A 21,106-nucleotide genomic window follows, 5' to 3' on the forward strand; every position below is an offset into this window, starting at 1 on the left:
GCGTTGTCAATTTCAACTTAATACACACCCACTTTGGGCTGGGCCGCGACATTGACTAGTCACTGCCATACACTGCTACTATAAGCTACAACAGTAGGAAGAAGAATGTGTGTGGTGTGTTTGGAAAAGACTTCACAATCATATCCATATAGGCCCCAATATACACTCCACGTAGTCTCTTTATACTCTGTACATATTGCATTATCAGTTACATTTAATTTTTGATTTTGATCCGGATCTCTATTCTGTCGGATATATCCCCCAAATGGTACAGATTTCACAAAGCCTAGACGCGACATTATCCATTAACTGCAAAAAAATGACTAGTGAGACATTTGGCAGCCCCACATTTTAAGCGCCTACCTATTCACTTATATTATTCCTCTCTATATTTACACACCTTCTTCATCCTTATAGCCAACAATCATTTCCCGCTAATAATTATGACAAAGGTAACTCCTGTGTCTGCCTTGCAAGTTATGGATGCCACAATCCAGTGTATCCCCGAGCTACAATTCATGTCGCCAGCTAATATCAAGCACTTATACTACAACTTAATTAAATCAAATCCTTATGTCATTCAAATGACTATATTCTTTACCTCCTTAAAATCCACCATCTACCAACAATTACCTGATTACCCAAGTATTAATCAGGTCCTTCAGTATTCATGGATTACGTCTCATTTTATGACCATAATAGGGACATTCTTGTTTTGTTTAAATATAACTGGTGATTCACTTTTGTGGTATTGGATATCATTATTTGGATCTGTTTTAACTTATTCGTTGGTAACGTATCATCATTGCTTAATTAATTTATCATCATCTGATTCTGGTGGTCCCAATAATGAAATTACTTTAGTGAAAATAATTAATTCAGAAAACACTCCACTATTAGGAATGACCTTGTTAGCTTTATTCACTCCCACTAATTCTTTCAAATTATTACCTTCAACAATTTATTCCTTATTGAATTTAATAAATTATGTATTAATTGAATTACATCCTACTTCAAAACTTTCATCTTTGACAGTACCATTATTTGGATTTTTAGAAGAGAAATTATTACTTCTTGCCGTCAATATAGAATTAGGTAACTTATTTGTTTATGGTATTCAAAGTATATTGAGTAGATATGCTTACTCCCTGATCCTTTATTTTATGTTAATTTGTTTAAAGATTCAGAATTCATATTATTGTTGTGAAGCCATAAAGCAGTGGTACTCAGTTATTACTTTCTTCACAGGCTCAACATTGCTTAAAGATGAAGATGACAAAGAAGATGATGATGAGGAGGAGGAGAAGAGAACTATAGTTGCAAAAGATGAAGCTTATGAAGATCCCATAGTGCATGATAAGGAGGAAGAAGCATACAAAAAATCAGTTCCTGTTATTAATACTTCATACTTTGATCACTTTTCTCTTTCATCTCCCAAACAACCAACCAGGATTACATCTCTTATGTTTGATACTTTAAGTGTGATTAACGATGTAAATTTTGGATAATCTAAATTGTTTTATATATACATATATAGTACATTAATTTATATAATATTCTAGTTGTTGGTTAAATCTTCCATTAACTCTTGTAATTTATTCCAACCATCTGAGTCTTCCCACATAGCTTTACCTTTGGATTTTAATCCTCTTATAGAAGATTTAGCTTTATATTTCCAATCAGAACATACAACATCCCCTGCTCCATGTTTACCAGGTAACTCACCAAATGATTCATAAGCACTAACCAAATCAGAACAAGCTTCAACAGCATCATTCCAAGCACTTTCTTGGAATTCCAAATCTGGCTTTTGAGCTAATGCTCTGTATGCCTTTTCATGACACTCTAAAGCAGCCCATGGTCTTTTCCTCCATAATTCAACTCTGGATACTATTCTCCAGCATCTAGAAGAAGAATTGATTACCAGGGGTAATAAATTACAAACTAATTGTATACAAGAGTTTTGGTAATGGGTTAATTGGGCATCTTCTCCAGTTGGATATTCTGTAGAGACTAAAATTTCAACCAATTTTTCAATGACAGGGATATCAATGGACCCTTCACCATCTGAATCTTTTCTAAGTTGAATAACTTCTTTTGTTGCATTTAATACATCATTCCATTCATTCAATTTAGTAGCAACAATAATGAAATTCTCATAGATCTTCCATGATTTCTTTTGTTCATTTGCACTTCTAAGTGCTTTCTTTAAAGCATTAAAAGCAGGACGAAGTCTATCCAATCTAAGCAATGCACTAGCTAAATTGGACCAGGCATGTGAGTTCATATCATCCAATGAAACACATCTAGTAAACGCTTCAGAAGCAAGCTCAAATTGACCAGATTCTAAACCACAACAACCATAAAAGAACCAGTTTTCATAATTAAGAGGATTAGCTATTAAACAATCATGCATATGTTTTATAGCCAAAGTAAGATCTTTAGAAAGTCCAGATTGTGGTGGAGGAGCATAATAGTATCTTGATAATGAAGACTTTGCCTTGGAATATCTACCTTTACTCCAAGCTTCTTCCCATAAAGATGGATCACTTCTGATATCACCTAATATAGAAATGGCTCGACAATCATCTGGATGGTTACTAATACGATTAACTAAAATCTTTTCAGCTTCCTTTTCATTGTCAATGGCAGCATAACATAAGGCGGCTTCACAGTACAAGTGTAATCTTTCATAAATATCCAAGGCAGATTTAATTACTCCTAAAGACATATACTTTTCAGCCAATTTAGAATCCATAGTCCATTGTGGCATCAAAGGTAATTGATGGATGAATCTTAATCTGACAGCTGGTGAACTTTGTTCATTGTTTTCAGCTTGAGGAATTATTCTTGACTTTATATTGATACCAATTTCTTCCACCAAAGAAGTCATTTGTAAAATACCTCTTTCAAGGGTTCTTGATTTATTGGTTTCAAGTAAAGAACGTTCCCAAAGGGATCTAGAAAATATACTCCAATTTGTTTTGTTTGAACTGGAATAAACTAGTCTAGAAACAATAGCAAATAACTCTTGTTGAACTAGAGGATCATTTGATGGTGAAGTTTGCTTAACAATTGTTAAAATCAATAAAAGTTGAAGACTGTCTAAATCATTAAGACTTGGTTGTTCATTTGGATCTAAAGATTTCAATTCTTCAGGAATATCATCCAGTTTAGTAACAACAGGAACTAATTTCTCTTCTTGATCAGCTTCATCATCACCATAATCTAATCTAATTCTTTTCCTATCAGACAGATCTGGAAGTTCAAGATTATCAAGAGATTCAAATTCGGGCTTTTCAAGTAATAAATCATCACCAAGATTATAACTTTCAGGATTAGAACTTTGTTCTTGAGATTCATAGATATTTTCAATTTTACTCTTAGCTAATATAATTAAGGCAGAATTATGAGTAGTTTGAAATTTTGTACGTTTTGCCTTAGCACCCGTCAATAAGAATGATAATTCTGATAATTTTCTAGCCTTTATAAGGTATGAAATAGCAAGATTTTCTGTACTAGAATGGATATATAATCTAGCATATTCTAAGATATACAAAATTTGAATATATCTCTGAAGATTAGAGTTCAGTTTAGGACTCAAAGTACTTAAAACATTAGGATTTAATAATAATGAAGATGCGGTAAGTGGCATACTAGGAGGTTCAGATAAGACTGATAAATGAATTTGAAGACATCTAACCATCCACCATTGAATTGATGCCTTCAATGGATTATTACTATTAGTTTTAGTTAAAGAAGTAATGGATTCAGTGAATGCATCATAATCGGTATCGATTGGAGATTCTATAAATGAATATTTCTCATCAAGACCGACTAACTTTTCTAATAAAAGTTGAGCAATTATTAAAAAAATGGGATTATTAATTAAATCATATGCTGGTTGACCCTGTAAGTTTAAAAGCTTGACAGCATCCAATTGTAATTGATTTTCATCACAATGAGGAAAGAATACTTCCTTAGAACTATAAGTAATATTAGGACCTGTAAAATTTAATTGAACAAATGTTTGTAACAAAGCTATAGCAATAATATGAAGATGACAAATAGCTAATTCTTCAGTACCAAAGTATGATACAAACCTATGAGAAATATGATCCAAATAAGCTCCAAGTGTACTTTTCAATCCATTTTGAGGATATTGACTTAATAGCTCATAACTTTCTTCACTAAATAATAAGTTGGAATACTCTTCTTGTCTTATGAGTAGAGATGATTCACCTCGTAGTATGACAACTATTGGCAGTATTATGGATTTAAAATCTCCTCCATCTTCGGGATATTCCACAAGCTTTTCTGCAGGCACACTCAATAATAGTTGAGTTAAATAATGCCCTATATAATCGTTATAACTCATGGTTATAGTCAATTTAACCTTATTACATCATCGTAGTAGAGATTTTTCAGATGTCTGAAATATTTTTGAGATGATGTCGCACTACTAAACAGACATTATACAAAGCGCGCACTGACAGAAAAAAGTTAATTTACTATGCATTTTCCTAATCTAACTAAAACTACGAAGTACTACTAGAACCTCCAAAGAATGATAGTCTCTTCTTACCTTCATTAGCTATACTCTCATTCCTTTTATGTTCTCCAGATCTTCTGGATTTGGGTTTTTTCAAAGAATTTCGGATTTTCAATCGGTTCATGGTAGATCCGTTATCGGGATTCTCATCATCGGATGCAAAATCAATAACTTCTTGTTCAAAGTTTAGATTTGCAGGATTTTGAATAGAAGAGATTCTCTTTTTAAAAGGTTTGGATTCTTGTTTAATGTCGCTATCTTCACTCAAATCTAAATCTAATAAGGAGATTCCAGATTCTACTGCTGCAATATCTTGATTTTGACCTAGACCTTGACTTTGACCATGAATACGAGGTTGAAGCACAGGAGTATTGGCTGAAGATGCTGATGAGTCTAAGCCAACTTCTAAATCTATCAAATTAGGTTCTATTGTTATATTCTCTTTAGGGATGGGGTTAGGAACTTTAATGGCCAGTAGTTCACTCATGCTGAAATTCTCTTGGTTTGGTAATACCGTTGCAGGTATTTCCTTATTATTGACTTTATATTGTTGTATACTAGGAGCTCTAAAAGTTCCCCAAGGATTCGAACTTGAAGTTCTTTTATTAGCAGTACTATCGGCAGCTTCACTAACAGATCCATCCATAGGAGTATAAGGAAAGGGATTTGAAATTGAAGTATTCAAACTGATACTTCTACTTGGGATGAAAGAAGTAACATTGGGATCTTTCAAAGGTACTTGAGAAGGTACAACTTCTTTCACTTTATGAAGTTGATCAGATGATTTTACGACAGAAGGTTCTGTAGCATATAAATCTATTAAGTCGATATTGTCTAACTTTGACTCTGATGCTTGACCATCAATAATGTTTTCAGAGGGTTGAATTTCAGGCTCAGAAGCCACACTCTTTTTCAGACTAACTTCAGATTTAGAACTTTGATTAGTCTTTTGAGCTGGTGCTTCAGGTAAGGGTGATTTACTTTGGTTAGAAAATATATCATCTACTAATTGTTCTGCACTTTTATCCATTCGAGATTTTAATCCCATCCATGCTTCTTTCTTGTCATATATCTGCTCAGATACTACTTTCTTTCTATTGATTTTCAAATTCTCTTCAGTTAAATGAGGAGGATCAACTTGAAGTTGAGTAATATCAGGGAATTTCAATTCTTCATCTTCATTAGATACTTGTGTAGGTGGATTTATATCAGTAGAGTTCACAGGTTCACCATCTTCAGATTTATTGGTTTTATCCTTAACGGGTTCACCAAGTAAATCATCCAATGAAGGGAATCTCTCTTCGACATTATTCAAATCGGCAAAATCGTCCAGATCATCGAAATCAAGGTCTGCATCTGGTTCTGGATCCGCTACTACTTCATTGTGAAGTGACGATGAAGCTGTTCTAGAAGATCCCCCTTCACTAGGCACAGGTACAGGTACAGATACGGGTACAGATACAGGTACTTGTCCTTGAATATGTGTAGTATCGGCAATTTGAGGTATTTGAAGATGATTTTTATCAATTTGACTCATTGATGATACAATTGGAGCCCCCTGTGATGCATTAGGAGTTATAGGTGAACTATCATATTGTTTGTTAGTTAAGCTCACAGCACTTGGATTTTTCGATCCTCCCAAGGATTGTGCTTGATGTGGATAATAAGCTTCTTGACGTTTAAGTAATTCTGATTGCTTTTGACGTTGATAATTATGCAAAGCTTGGAAATTATAAGGACCATGATGATAAATATCTTCTACTTTAATTGATTTAAAATCAATTGAAGACATAGTACAAATCAATATAAGTACTTGAAAAATATTAGGTCTAAATAATGGACTCTCTTGTAACATTATTATAATTAAATTCTTTAAATCAGCTGAGTAAATAGGAGTTTGAGGAAATTGAAATGATGCATGAAGTATAGCAATATCACCATTGGCTTCAAAAGGAGTTGTATAATAACAAAGTTTAAATAAAAAACATCCTAATGCCCAAATATCTGCCTTTTCATCTATAACCCAACCTCTATATAAATCAATCATTTCTGGAGCTCTATATTGTGGGGTAGTATGATATAAAATATCATGACTTAAAGCTTGAAAAGCTTGTTGATCCTTTGGAGGAAATACTGGAGGTGAAGTAGAACCAAAATCACATAATTTAAAATCATGTTTTGAATCAATAAGTACATTTTCTATTTTAACATCTCTATGAATCATTTTTAATCTATGCATTTCATATAATGCTAAAGAAATATCAAACATAATTTTTAAAATTTCTCGTTCATTTAATCTTGTTTTAATTTTAGCATTCATATAATCTAATAAAGATTTATTGGGACATAATTCCATTACAACTAATACTTGATAAGTTCCATTTTCAAGTCTTTCAGCATGTGAATCATAATATTTAACAATGTTTCTTCCATGTCGTAAAATTTTCATAACATCTACTTCTTTTCTTAATAAATCTAATCCAGCTTTATCCGGTACAATTACTCGTTTTAAACATGCAATATCTGAATCATCTTCTGGTGGATCAATCTTAACTTTATAGATATGCGCAAATCCTCCTTCCGATAGGTATTTAACAATTGTAACTTTATGAGTACCAACAGGAAGTTCCGTTCCTTCCGGTAACTTAGGGAAATTACCCATCTCAATTGAAAGCTCCAAGCGTTACAGTGCAATTGGTTTTGTTGATAACAACCGGTCAATTCTTTACTATTCTCGGTAAGAATGTGCCAAGCCTCTACTTAACTATTTGATTATTTTGCCTACAATTTGTGGTTATTTATCGGTCACGTGGAAGTGCACGTGCATGTGATTCTAAATTAAGAATAATTCTCTTATCGTCTAGTACTTTATTCATTAACCTGAATTAAACATATATAAGGTGATGTGATTAATGTATATTGCATATTGCATATTGCATATTGAATACGGAACTATTTTCATTTTCAATATGTGTACTAAAATTTCAAACCATTAATTATTTATACAAACTCCCAATTAGGATATATATAATATAGTAAAAAATTGTCAGTTTCTCGCTAAATCAATGAAAAACTGAACAATTTATTTTTTGTATTCTGGTTAAGATATATGTATGACAATATTACTATGGCTATATATATATACAAACTATATATATGTATAGTTTATAATAGAAAGTAAAGCTATAATGATTAACTTAACGATATGGTAGCGCTCGATTTAACTTTTAAGTTTTCACTCCATCTGTGTATTTACATTACATAACTAAAATAAATTATATTGGTACAATTAAGATAGTGCATATAAACACGAATGCTCATATGAATATTCTTAACATTATTTAGCTGCAAATTGATCGTTTCTTATCTTTTGCATTTCATCATAACGGAATGGGACAAATACAATCTCCACCCCAGCTTCATCCTTTACTAGCTTACACATTTTATGTTCAACGTACTCTCCGAGTAACGTTCTAAAGTTGATCTCATCAGATGTAATGAACTGTTCTACACAATCTTCATAAAGTTGTTTCATATCAACTCCAAGACGGGTATTACCCTTGAGACCATTTCTTGTAGCATCTGTAGCTGCCGTACCATCTAAGATTTCAATTTGTTTTTCTAATAATATTCTGTATAAGTTTCTATGATTAGAAGTTAATGAGCTTAATACATATTTAGTACCAGAATCACCCGATAATTTCTTAGTTCTTCCCATGCTTAAAACATCACCAAATGATGATTCAATCAGGTATGAAGCATAAGTTGTTAAATCATGCCAAATAAAATTATAATTCTTAAGCTTAAACAGATCCCATAAAAGTGGAGAATTTATATTATCTACTGAAGTTATGGTCCATATTTCTGGTACAGCACATAACTGTGATAATAAATTTTGAGTTTTTTCATCTCTAAATGCCTTACCATCTATATTATGTATAACCAATATTAACTTTGGCTTAATAGAAGAGGAAGACGAAATTTTGGATCTTTTCTCAGATAAATAATTGATAAGAAATGGTACAGTTTCCGATACATGTTTAGGAATTTTTGAATGCATTGAAGATTCATCATCAGTAAAAATTGATACAATTTTATGAACAGCTGCTTTAAAACTTAATGATGGATTAAATCCATTTATAACAAATACAGTAGGTATTTCAGATTCAAAACATTCACTATACCAATTACCAAAATAATTTTGAACAAAGTCATTAATTAATGTAATCTTAGATCCAACTCCATAAAACAAGATATTAAATCCTTGGCTTAATTCAAAGCACCATTGATGATATAAAAGCTTATGAAGTCTCTCTAATAATGCCTTTTCTTGTTTGGCAACTTTTCCACATAAATCAATTAATGGAATGAATTGTGAATAATCTATATGAGGTGCCAATTGAGAAAGTGATGAATTACTTAATATAGTTCTACCACTATGTTGCTCAAAATACCCCTCGGATCCTTCTAAAAAGAATGCCTTTTCATCTAAAAATCTACCCTTTGTGATTTCTTCGAATTTCTTTCCTGAGAAATATTTATTCAAGAAAACTTTATCTATAATTTTTCCTGAAGAATCTGTGGTGGGGATTGGTAGTGGTTCAAATTCAAGCTTTTCTTTAGATTCTGTTTCTACTATCTTTTCTATACCTGTGATTACCGGAATCGTTATTGGTCCATCACTTATATTGGAAAAGTCTCTTGAATTAGTCTTAATTGGCAGTCCAGCTGGTGAAGACTTCACAGAATCAGCATTATCATTGAAAATTAGTTCATCATCTTGTTGAAATATACTTTTGATCTTCTTAATAACACCATCAGATTTTGTGGGTCTACCTACTTTTGCTTTTGTAGGACTGGAGTTATTGCTATCGACCCCTGAATCTAGCTTACGTTTCCTTGTACTTACAGGAGTATTAGAAGTTTTTCTAATTCTGGGTTGAGGACTACCTCTTCTTCTACGTGCTTTTTTAGCCTCGAATACGTCTTCATCGTCATCGTCATCCTCTTCTTCTTCTTCTACCTCTTCCTCTTCATCTTCTTCACCATTAGACTTCGCTAAGGATTCGTCATTGGAAGAAATATCAGCACCCTCAACAGGATCTGACAACTTGTCGTCGCTATCCTCACTATCCAAATCATCGTCTAACCCTTTATAGCTGATACGTCTTTGTCTTGTTCTTGTTCTTGTTCTTGTTTTCGGAGTATTTAACGTTAAATCTTCTTCAAATTCAACATCACTACCATAACCTCTGGAATCTTCGGTTATATTTCGACTTTTATTAATGATAATATCAGCAAGAGCCATTTCTTGTCTAACAAGTGCATTATTAGGTTCATCATCACTTTCGTTAACTTCATCCATTAATCGAGCATACACAGCTTTCTTTCTTGCTGATCGATTTAACGCATCCATTGATCTCTTCTGAGGAGATATTAGTCCAGCTCTACCATTGGGAGTTTTAACAGGTGATAATATTAAATTACTATTATTATCTATACTGTTTAACTTTATAATTCCCCTCTTTCCTGGAGATTTCTGAGGTGATAGATCTATTACCTTACGCGATAGTATGGACAGTTCCTCATTACTACGGGATTTCCGAGGAGTAGAAGGAGAATTATTAGGTCCAGCGTTACTCAATGAAGTTCCATAATCCTTATCGATAATCATTGAGAGTATCACTGTGTGTACTGAATAGTTATAGCAGTAAATTTCGGAGGTATCAGTATACTTCACTACCGTGAAAAATAGCGTACTAGTGGAAAATCTCGAGTAGTTCTCGCTAAAAAAAAAATACGATTACCATTAGCACTAAAAAAAAAATTTATATGATAAAATCTTTAGATGTCCCTACTGATTATTATGGAGTTATAGGGAAGATGTTGACCTTCTGTCCAAATTGCTCCAACATGTTGTTGATCACTTCTTCTACAGATGATGGGGTCAATAAGTTTTACTGTCCAACTTGTCCATATGAGTTTAAAATTAATGGACTTCAATTATATGAAAGGAAAAAGCTACATAGAAAGGAAGTCGATGATGTGTTAGGTGGAGAAGGTACTTGGGATAATGTAGATCAAACAGGAGCTCAATGTCCTATTGATTCATGTGGTAGTGTTAAGGCATATTTCTTCCAATTACAAATCAGATCTGCTGATGAACCTATGACTACTTTTTATAAGTGTGTAACTTGCGGTCATAGATGGAAAGAGAATTAGATGAAATCAATGATTGAGGTCATTCCATTATTTATTGTATTATTTATTTGTATATTAGTGGTTTAAAAAAATGCTGTATATAGCGTAATAGAAGTATTCTTTGCATTAGATATTAGTACCTTTGGTTTTGGATGTTATACTTTGAAGGTTAATATTAAACCAATACGTAGGATCTTGAATCAAATCAGTAGCAATCTGATCTACTTTCATATTATTAAGCTCAATACTAGTAGTGGGTGAATCTTCTTCTGATTCTGATAGACTCAGATAATCTTGACTCTCATCCAGATCAGAATCTATCCCATAAGCTCCTCCAGAAGGTGACTTCCATAACATATCAATCTTATTTTGAAAGTTTTCTTGATGTTTCCTAATCATTTGTCTGTAATGTGATTCTGCTCGTCCCGCTATTAGTGTCTGTAATCGATAGTCCTTAGCTCTTGCAATTCTCAAGGATGATTTATCTTCTATATACTGTCCTTCTGATCTATATAATTGACCTTTAAGTATCGATGTTTTGTCACCTTTATGATTAATATAATCTCTTACGAGATTTAATTCATTGGCACAATCTTCAAAGTTCCATCTATCTATAATAGATACTGGGCGATTGTTTATTGCTTCTGATGGAAAACCAAACTGCTTAAACATAGACACATCATAAGTAAAAGAAAGCTTATCTGTATTACAAATATCACCAAATAACCTGTACATTGAAAATCCATTATTCCAAAGCTTCCTTGACGAAACACAAGGAAAAACTTGCTTGGGCTTAAGAAGTCGGATTAAATGTCTGCACTCCAGGTATGAAGAATGTCTTGAAAATAAAAGCTTTATTTCACTAGGTAGAAGTTCAGACCCTCCCTTAGGCAATATCCAAGGTCGATTCTTATACTTGAAGATTTGGTTACCCATAGTTGTAGTGAATATGTGTTCAAGATCTTCATTATTTACGTATGTTATGGGTATTGGTAAAAAGACTCCAGTGAAATCGACTATATTGAAATCTATGCACTGCTTTATGTTAATCTGAAATACATCTTTATCACCTTGAGCTACCTTAAATAAAGGACCTGTGGCTGTTTGCTTGTTTACTAACTTGTCTAACAATTCCGAATAAGTTATATTTTCATCCATTCGAATTGTATGAATTATCCTCTTTATTTCATCACTGACAATTAGTCTACCATCAAATGCATGTACTATATGAGCCCAAGCTTCTTCAAACCCTAAAACATGATCTAAAAAATTGAAACAAAGTTGAGGATCGTTTTTAGGGTATTCCTTTATCATATCTATGGCTATTTGTATTCCATCATTATTACTATTAATTTCAATAAATGGTTCACCTCTATATGCAAATGTAGTATCTAAATATACATTATCAAGTTTCTTTGTTCCAAAAATATACGAACTTATTAATGGATTAGAGTTCAATCCTTCTAACCACAAATTTGATATTCTCAAGTCACCTGTAACTAGAACCGATGAAGAATTACTTTCAATCAAGAACATACATGCTCCTGGACAATGATAAGCTGGAATTAAAGAAATCATGATTTTATTATTATCCAAATATATTTCAATTGGACAATTAAATGGTACAGGAATCAAATAAGGTATAATATGTTTATAATTATTCTGTAATTCAAGTAATGACTTAGTAGCCTTAGTACAATATACTTCACCCTTAAAGGACGCGGCTGATAATCCTACTAAATGATCAGCATGACAATGAGTTAAAAGAAAAATATTAGCATTAATATTAAATTTATCTACCCCAATACCTACAAACTCCCTTATATACCCATCAAAGTTACTCATAGGGATTATCTATATAATAATTGCCGTCTCATAAGACTTGCAAAATTGTTTTACGCGTTAACAAAAGCTAGGCCAATTTTTGGCAATTGCATTGCAACTTTTTTTAATTTTTCTGCAGCCTCATCCGCCATACATTAAACTAAGATACCATAAAATTCAGCACGCTCATACTTAAGAGCTAATTTCTCCCATTGAACTATAAACCTATCGGAAATTGGAAGTAATAATTTACCGGATAGACTTAATTTATTAACTCTTGCAAGACTCTCTATATATACAATTTTTGTTTTGGCTAAACCAAAGAATTTTAGTATGAAAAGTATATAAGCAAGAGGCACACAAGTTCCTGGACCATTTAATAAGACTAAAGATGGTAATTCCTTTAATTGAATTAAACTATTGAATGTAGAAATAAATGATTTAATGGTACTTATTATGGACAGTGGGATCGATTCACCAACTTTTCTTGCTCTGTATAATGTCAAGTAAATGCTCGATAATTGATTGGTCTTCAAGTTCTCTTCATACTCTTTAGCTTTGATTAATGATGACAGGTCACCCGACGATGAAACCCATATTCTATTAAAGTTCTCAAGTTTCACTTTCGATAATAATCTAATCATTTCTCCTGTATGACCCCCAGACCCAAGCATTATCATGATAGTAGAACCATGAACATTCGGAGCTATAAAGTTATCATTTCCGATCAGTTTCCTCAATTTTACACTTGGTAATACTACAACTAATCGTAAAACAATAAGTATAAATGGAATAAGAAGTACAACGGCCTTGATGGCCAATTGGGACTCACTAACCATAACAATTACAAAATACTATTATATATATATAATGCATCTATTTACATTTAACAATACACAATTATCATTTTTCTTTGAAAATCGCACCTGGCAATTTGTCATATTTCATAGTCAGATCTTAAAGATTTGTATTGGTTATTGTTGGATTTTGAGTTCTTGATCTTCTTTTGAGCTCCTGTAGATGGTAATTGACGTTGTGATGTTTTGTCTGTGATATTACGACTCTTATCCTGTTTTATATCTTTTTCTGCTAATTGCTTTAAAACTTTACTGACTACAATACTCAATTTTGCGTGCTCTTGATTTGAAGTTCCTAAGGGTTGTACTTTACCCCAACTAACTCTACAAGGGTGATTGCCTTCGAATATGACAATTCCAGCGGTAGAGTCATTTTGATTTAATCCATTATTAGATATATCTTCTGCAAACTTTTCTGCTGCCAGTCTGGTAGTGAAAGTTATAAATCCACATTTAGCCTTATGAATGATGGTTAAAGATTTAATTTTACCAAACCTATTGGCATAATTAGAAACAGCATATATTGGTAAGTCAGTATTGAAGCCAAATAAAAAGAAGGATGTTAAGTCGGGATTCTTTTGCAGTTGTAAATTTCCACCAAAGGGTAATTTTGATAGTAACTTGGATATATCAGCATTTAGCTTTGGGTTGAGATCATTCTTTGATTTATCATCCTTTGGAGCTTTCCTAGTAGCATTCTTCAACTTTTCACCCAATTTGGAGAGAATCTCTCGAGCCTTCTTTTCCAGTGAATCTTCTTCATCTATATTTTCATCGGAATCTTTAAACTTCTGTTCGTTTTTGTCTGCTAATATGGCTTTCGCTTCGGAGTTCTTCGTTGGTCCCGTAAGGAATTTTTGAGAATTACTTATTCCAGCCAAACGAAGAGCAGTATCTCTTATATCAATAGGGATATGATAGTTTATGTCAAGCATACAACTTTGACAACAGTTCTTTTCTCTTGCACATGTATAACAAATAACTGTCTTACCAGAACGTCTTGATGATGACTTACCATTCCATCTAAACACAGTACATGGCCTGGTACAAAGTTTACACTCAGCACCATTGGCCTGTTTTATCATCTTAATATCATCAGAACTACCGAGACATTCATCACATATAGCAAAACTCTCTTCTATTTCCTCACTCATTGGTGTAGATCTTCTGTTTATTGTTTACTACTGCTTAATATGGAGAAGAGACATAAATATAATTTTTTTGCGCTTTGCGATGCTCTTCCACATCACTAAAGTTAGATTTATATCACACTTAGTCTAACAATAACGTATATATTGAAGACAATAGTGAATGACTAGAGAATGGGTTTCCATAATTCAACTCTACATTTTGAAATTTTAAAATTTTCAGTCTAATCAGACATGTATTGAAGTAAATATTTACAATAAAAACTAAATCGTTTAGTTAGAATAATGGTTCTAATTACATATATCGTACATGATAACTTTTGATACAACTCAAAAATACGTATTGCTTTTATAGATCAGTGTTAAAAAGCTCTGAAATTATGTTTGTTCCACATGGTGATTCAGGTGAAGAAATTCGTTGTTAATGTATAATTATTCATCATAAAAAAGCAATACGATTATCGTAGAGTTGTCAATGTTATCATGTTAATAGCATGCCATCTTGTGGCTATTGTTATTAAAACATACCTTCTTGAGAGTCCTATTGGCTTAATAGTCAATATAGTACTGTAATAAGCAGTAGTAGTTGCAGTATATGAATTTTTAAAAACTGGCTGGAAAATTTTTTTAATGGTATAAAAAGTTACCCGCCCATTAGTACCAGTCTAGGGATTATTCTGCATCTGATAGCGTGCCACTTCTAATTTATATATACATAATTGAATTTATTAAGTTGGGATTTTAAATGATTCAATTCAATTGTTAATGTATCATTGGGATATATTTTAATCCACAGTTCTGTCATGGTTATTGTGATTAGAAGTGACTTATTGATATTTGCATCATTTGCTAAAGTGACATAATCAAATTTTGCAGCAATTTGAAGAATGAGGATGTCTGATAACAACTTTTGCTGCATTAAAGAAAAGTAAAAGCTGGATTCATAGTTTATCTTATTGGCTGATGACTTTAAAGCAATCAAACAAGATTCTATAACTTGTATTTCATTTTTATATAAGTTGCTTGTTTCAATATCAAATATCTTGGATGAAGATGAATGATATCGAAGATTTGCAATATCTTCAAAAGACATGGTCATGTCAAATAATGTCTTTAATATTATTTCTGTAAGTACCCCTGACCCTTGAATAGTTTTAAATATGTCAAGTTTCGTCAATAAAGTAGGAGCTTGTGGTTGTGTGTAGCCTAATGAACTAGAAATAAAGTTCCCTGCAATTAATCTTAAATCTGTGTCCTCATCATATAACCCTTTCAAAGCAATTAATCCTAAAGCTCTAGATGAACCTATAGAATGTAAACCATTCGAGCTGTATAATACTAAACTTCTAAGTGCACTGTCTCTAAACTTTAAAGGCTTTTCTTCATTTAAATTCTGTTCACATATATCGAGATAAGTTTTTACAGATGTTTCATTAAAATTCTCTGGAAGTAAATTCCCTAAACATTCTAAAGCTTTTAAAGTAACTGATTCATCATAATTTTCTATGACTATTTCTAAGAGCTTCTCGATTTTTGAATTTACATTAGTATTCTTGACTTTGAAATTCTTGAAAACATCAAGAGCATAATGTTGCACATAAGACCAACATGATCCATCAATTATAAGTTCCCAAATGAGACTTTCCAATTTTTCAATAATTTCATGCTTTTCACCAATAACTATCAAATTATCATTAAGAAATTGAAGGGCCGTTATTTGCACATCATAGCTGTCAAAACTTAACAAACTGAGTTCAATTACATCTATAAAATTGGATATTTCATTGAATTCAAGATAATGTCTTAGGAGGATTTTAGTGGCACACGATAATGCCAAGCCTCTACAACCTTCCAATCTAGTACTATTCAAAGTACATTGTGTGGCAAAGTAGTTTCCAATAAAATTCACTACCATCTTCGTTGGTTTATACTGAAGAATAATGTCAAAGTAAACTTTGGAAATTTCAAAACTTTTTGTATGCAAGCAAAATGATATCTTTGAGTATAAAAAGGCGACTAACTCCTTAGCTAAATCATTATTCACAAATTTATGTGAGCTTTCAAATATCATGAGTAATAGTCCATGTAAGGAATTCTTATTGAGATTATTATTCTGATTAACTTGCTCAATGAATAATTCAAGAATTTCTGTACCTTTAAATGAATTAGCTATACATCTAGCAGCCATTTCTCTAATTTTGAATGAAGGATTAGAAAGATTCGTGGGTATCCACTTTCTAATGGTCATTTCAACATCCTCTAATGATCCATCTGGGTAATCAGCTATTGGAGTATTAAAGTCAATATTAGTTAATAATAAGAGAATTAGGACAACGGTTTTCTCGTCTTTAAATGTATTCAAGATAGTATGAATACCGTCAAATTTCTTAAACAATAAGTTTGCCGAATACTTGGATGTATGATTAATATTTCCACCGAATAATCTGTTGTGAATAGTAGTAAAAAGCATTACCGAACAGTTTCTTATAGACCAATTTTCAGAAGCAAAATGAGTTAAAGAAAGTTCTAAAGATACTGGAACATATTTAAGACATGCTTTAGTAAGTTGACTCTCTTGAAAGATTTGTTTTAAACAATTGAAACCATGAACTTGAGGGATATCATATGCCTCATCATGCTTGTGGGAGTATGGTTGTTTAGCTATATTAAGTAAAATATTGAAAGTTGAAGAGATTACTTCACCTTCATGGATTGAATCAATACTACCTATAAGAATACCTGCTATCACAAAGGGTATAGATCCTGATCTTCTAGAAATGTATTGAGAATTACCTGATTGAATAAGGTCTAGTGATTCGGTTAACCATTTATGTGAATATGATTCATAGTTTGGATCTTTAAAGCATGCTTTACATATGGAAATAAATGATGGATAAATTGATGAAAATGTACCTCTATGACTAATCTTTTCTAATTGATCCTTAATAAGTTCAAAGGCATTGACTATATTAGATGCTGTTGTTATTTGACTACTAACATTTACATTGACAAATAATATAGTCAAGAGATTATTTGATTCTTTAATGGTCTTCCACCAGTAACTGGAAAGAAGACTTGATTCATCATCATCGACTTCTTCTGTTGAATCCTCTACTATTACAACATTAGCCACGTAATAATCCCATAAATCTTTTGATAATTGATAAACTACTGAATGAATTTGTTTAACCAAATCTTGATTTCTTAATAAGAAATCGAGTTCCCAATGCAGAATCACAAGATTTAAAGCTTTGAAGAATCCATGAAGTGAAAAATTATGGTCATTAATTTTGTTATTTATCTTCATATCATTCAAAAGCTTTAAAGTGATTGCTCTTATATAATCTTCATCTTTGAATAACAAAAGTTTAGATTGACAAATATATTCAATGAACTTAGCTCCTCCTTCACTCTTTCTACCTGATAAATCCTTAAGTATATCGTAAACTTTATTAATGGATTCTATATTTTCTAGTCCCAAGCTTTTGAAATGGTCCTTTAAGTTTTCAATTTCATTCTTATTAATAAGAAGTGTCAAACTTAGCTGTCTTACATTCTCATAGTTATTGAATAAGTTTTCAACTAAAAGATGTAAATAAACTTTATTTTCATATAACTTTGTTAATTTAGGTAACTTGAATGAAATTATCTCCAATAGTTTTAATGAAGTAATAATTTGACTATAATTTGCTGTACTTGTTAAATAATTTAATAAATGATTCTCTAACCAGCTTAAGAACTGTTCATGACTATCAATAGACTTTAATACATTATTATCATCTGGACTTTTCTTACTTGATTTCTTTAGAACAGAGAGGGAATTTTTGAATCTTACAGTAAGAAATTGACCAAAAATAGAAACAAATCTATTTCTAACTTCAATCTCCTCATAATCATTGAAAAAGATATCAATTAAAAAATGATTTTTAATTATGTTAAATATACTTGTTGAAATAGGTGGATCATTAATTGACATTCTTCCTCCTAGTAATATTTCTAAAGTATCAAGTCTATAATGCGGTTGCAGATGGGTTAAATATTCTGTAAGGATTCCTCCTTCTATTAAACTTTCAGGTTCTATATAGGATAGGCTTTGACCAAGTTTCAATAATTTAATAACAATATCGATATTTTCATGTGAAAAATGTTCAATCAATAAGTTTAATGATGGAGGATATATTTTGAATAATGCTGGTAAAATATGAGTTTGAATGCTTTGTATTATTTTCTTATTATCAGATTTAAATCCTTGGGAAATATAAGGTAGCCAAGTGTTAACCCATTCTTGTTGATTATTAGGATCATATAAATCAGTAAATAGATGAACTATGGTCTTAGATATGACATTTGCTAATGTATCAAATCCAAGTAATTTTAAAGTACTATCTATGAATTCAGGAAATTGATCTAAAATATATCGTACTGAAGTTTTCTTCTTTAGGATGATATTTAATATGATGAATGTATTCTTATCTTGAAGAGATATCAGACTATTTTCAATAGAATTTCTGGTCAAAAGTAATTCTATCCATATTTTTAATATATCCTGATATTTATCATTACTATGTACTCTTATTAAATCAAGTAATTTATTCAATAATGATTGTAATGAGTTGAATAATGGACTCGAAGAGTTCTGAATAAACTGTAAGATATATTCAAAAATATTATTATAATGTTCTATATTCAAATCAGAAAAGTCTTGTGTTTTTAATGCTTGATTTAGTCTAAGTATACAGATTGAAAGTGTATCATTAAATAATGTTAATGTCTTGTCATCTAGACCACCTTTAGTTCCAATTGTTAATAACTGAGTATATAAACTTTGAAAATGAGAATTGAGTTCTGTAACACTGGATGTTTCGACCTTTAAATTTATGAGATAACTTTTTAGTTCATTTAGACGAAGTACCTCAGTTCTGCTTTCATGGTTTTGCTCCATGGTTCATGATATTTTAATATGTCTTATGTCTTATATCCTATATTGGCCATACTGATAGTAACATTTTTTTTCACAGCTTAATTTTTTTTGCGAGCACTTGAGATGGACTCTCAATTGTATGTGGGGAGCCATTTGTTTCAAATTACTATAGGTAGAAGAAGTGAATTTATATATATATGTATGTATGAATGAATGTGCATGTTTGCTTAGTTGATTTTATTACCCTCTCTACGAATTAATGGTTATTTGTTACTGTTAAAAGGTATATAACACATTTACGTCAGATATCACGTCACGTGACTGTTTACCTGTGACCCACATAATAGGCTGCAAGTAACTACAATTGACCATATAACAATCAGAATTAAGTCCAATGCGATATTAAGCAGGCTCAGATAGATAAGTCAGCATATATAGTGATTTGAGAATATGATCAGAAAATTAATTGTTAATCAGGACAAGATAAGTCACACCAACAAACAAGACCACTAATGCAGAGAAAAGTAACGAGACTAATAGACCTTATATATATATTATTAAGTAAGTCACTAACATTATCTCCTAATCTGATCCAACCGTAGTCATTATCATTGACCCCTATACAAGCACTATACAAGCACCTGATAAAACCATAGCACTGCAATATCCCTAAACACCTGATAAAGGAGGTAACTAAAATAAAAATAATAAAAACAATGTGCACAGCCTGAAAAAAGAAAAGAAAAACCCTGCGAAACGAATCTTCAGGTTTGGTACTAATTGGTCTGACGAGAATAGTTCCAAAGTATATAGAGTTATTTCCATCTTCCATAGGGATAGTCCTTCGCTTGGTGTTTTGATTATATAACGTATAATCTTTTATTTGAATCCAGTTCTGTTTAGTTAAGTCCGGTTCTGTCCTTTCCAGTTCATTAACTGTTGTGTATACTTTACTAGTTCATTTTTCAATAAATTTAATCAACACAAACACTTCACATACTTCATTGCATCATGTCACCCTCAGCCCATAGAATCTATCAGATGTACTATCATCATATTCCATTTTTCATGTTGACCAAAACTGAAAGTTTTATATTACATCTTGTATTATTGTCATTCACCTTATTGATTGGTTATAGTGTCTATTCCTATTTACCTGCTAGTATCATGTTTTCCCTTTCAAGAGCTTATTATTATATTTTTGGTGTTGATACTACTTCACCTTTGGCTGCATTAAGTTTCAGATAGCCAAGACTGATATTGCTCAAGTGGTGTTAACGTTCATAATGAACGAAACAAATAGTCATACTTGCCATTATTTGCATTAACTACAAATGTTACGATCTCTTTACCTACGAGTTTTTATCTTACTTTATTTATCTTTCATCTTGATATTATTTATTACCCCTAATTCTATACCTTATTTTAATTAATTAATTAATTAATCATAATTTAATTTCCATTTCATCAGAATAATCCAACATGATTATTCTCCTACTTGAATCATAATAAATATTGTAACTCCTTACTTGTTTCTACTTTGATTCAAATAGTTTTCTGCAGTGTTTTATTAGTTTATTCCTCAGCTTATCTTTAATAAAAT

The 21,106-nt window shown here is 31.6% G+C and overlaps 10 protein-coding genes across 10 annotated transcripts; 2 read left to right on the forward strand and 8 right to left on the reverse strand. All coding sequences in view use genetic code 12, as the record gives it.

Moving 5' to 3' along the window:
• Positions 1–52: 52 nt before the first annotated feature.
• On the forward strand, positions 53–1,533 carry RJT21DRAFT_132005 (uncharacterized protein). Its single transcript, XM_064883095.1, has one exon. The coding sequence runs from the start codon at positions 444–446 to the stop codon at positions 1,506–1,508; it is 1,065 nt and encodes a 354-aa protein (XP_064740420.1). The 5' UTR covers positions 53–443; the 3' UTR covers positions 1,509–1,533.
• RJT21DRAFT_116656 (tetratricopeptide repeat-containing protein) lies at positions 1,454–4,402 on the reverse strand. The gene has a single exon (XM_064880447.1). It carries the CDS (start codon positions 4,376–4,378, stop codon positions 1,559–1,561), a length of 2,820 nt encoding a protein of 939 aa, XP_064740421.1. The 5' UTR covers positions 4,379–4,402; the 3' UTR covers positions 1,454–1,558.
• Positions 4,403–4,502: 100 nt separating this feature from the next.
• Positions 4,503–7,305, reverse strand: AKL1 (serine/threonine protein kinase). Its single transcript, XM_064880448.1, has one exon. It carries the CDS (start codon positions 7,212–7,214, stop codon positions 4,539–4,541), a length of 2,676 nt encoding a protein of 891 aa, XP_064740422.1. The 5' UTR covers positions 7,215–7,305; the 3' UTR covers positions 4,503–4,538.
• Positions 7,306–7,742: 437 nt separating this feature from the next.
• On the reverse strand, positions 7,743–10,424 carry RJT21DRAFT_136749 (origin recognition complex subunit 2). Its single transcript, XM_064883274.1, has one exon. The coding sequence runs from the start codon at positions 10,224–10,226 to the stop codon at positions 7,890–7,892; it is 2,337 nt and encodes a 778-aa protein (XP_064740423.1). The 5' UTR covers positions 10,227–10,424; the 3' UTR covers positions 7,743–7,889.
• RPC11 (DNA-directed RNA polymerase III core subunit) lies at positions 10,409–10,869 on the forward strand. The gene has a single exon (XM_064880449.1). The coding sequence runs from the start codon at positions 10,436–10,438 to the stop codon at positions 10,772–10,774; it is 339 nt and encodes a 112-aa protein (XP_064740424.1). The 5' UTR covers positions 10,409–10,435; the 3' UTR covers positions 10,775–10,869.
• Positions 10,870–10,879: 10 nt separating this feature from the next.
• Positions 10,880–12,598, reverse strand: PSO2 (Pso2p; the record flags this gene model as incomplete). Its single annotated transcript, XM_064879933.1, has 1 exon — positions 10,880–12,598. One exon carries the CDS (start codon positions 12,596–12,598, stop codon positions 10,880–10,882), a length of 1,719 nt encoding a protein of 572 aa, XP_064740425.1.
• A 134-nt stretch (positions 12,599–12,732) lies between these two features.
• RJT21DRAFT_110851 (N-acetylglucosaminyldiphosphodolichol N-acetylglucosaminyltransferase anchoring subunit) lies at positions 12,733–13,416 on the reverse strand (the record flags this gene model as incomplete). The annotated part of the gene is made up of 1 exon (XM_064879934.1): positions 12,733–13,416. One exon carries the CDS (start codon positions 13,414–13,416, stop codon positions 12,733–12,735), a length of 684 nt encoding a protein of 227 aa, XP_064740426.1.
• A 24-nt stretch (positions 13,417–13,440) lies between these two features.
• Positions 13,441–14,693, reverse strand: RJT21DRAFT_116661 (uncharacterized protein). Its single transcript, XM_064880450.1, has one exon. It carries the CDS (start codon positions 14,586–14,588, stop codon positions 13,515–13,517), a length of 1,074 nt encoding a protein of 357 aa, XP_064740427.1. The 5' UTR covers positions 14,589–14,693; the 3' UTR covers positions 13,441–13,514.
• A 90-nt stretch (positions 14,694–14,783) lies between these two features.
• On the reverse strand, positions 14,784–19,748 carry RJT21DRAFT_5852 (tRNA methylation protein). Its single transcript, XM_064885128.1, has one exon. The coding sequence runs from the start codon at positions 19,522–19,524 to the stop codon at positions 15,283–15,285; it is 4,242 nt and encodes a 1,413-aa protein (XP_064740428.1). The 5' UTR covers positions 19,525–19,748; the 3' UTR covers positions 14,784–15,282.
• A 224-nt stretch (positions 19,749–19,972) lies between these two features.
• Positions 19,973–20,335, reverse strand: RJT21DRAFT_110854 (uncharacterized protein; the record flags this gene model as incomplete). Its single annotated transcript, XM_064879935.1, has 1 exon — positions 19,973–20,335. One exon carries the CDS (start codon positions 20,333–20,335, stop codon positions 19,973–19,975), a length of 363 nt encoding a protein of 120 aa, XP_064740429.1.
• Between the last annotated feature and the right edge of the window lie 771 nt (positions 20,336–21,106).

The sequence above is a fragment of the Scheffersomyces amazonensis genome, assembly GCF_036850825.1.
Source record: "Scheffersomyces amazonensis strain UFMG-HMD-26.3 chromosome Unknown RJT21scaffold_1, whole genome shotgun sequence".
Lineage (NCBI taxonomy): Eukaryota > Fungi > Ascomycota > Pichiomycetes > Serinales > Debaryomycetaceae > Scheffersomyces > Scheffersomyces amazonensis.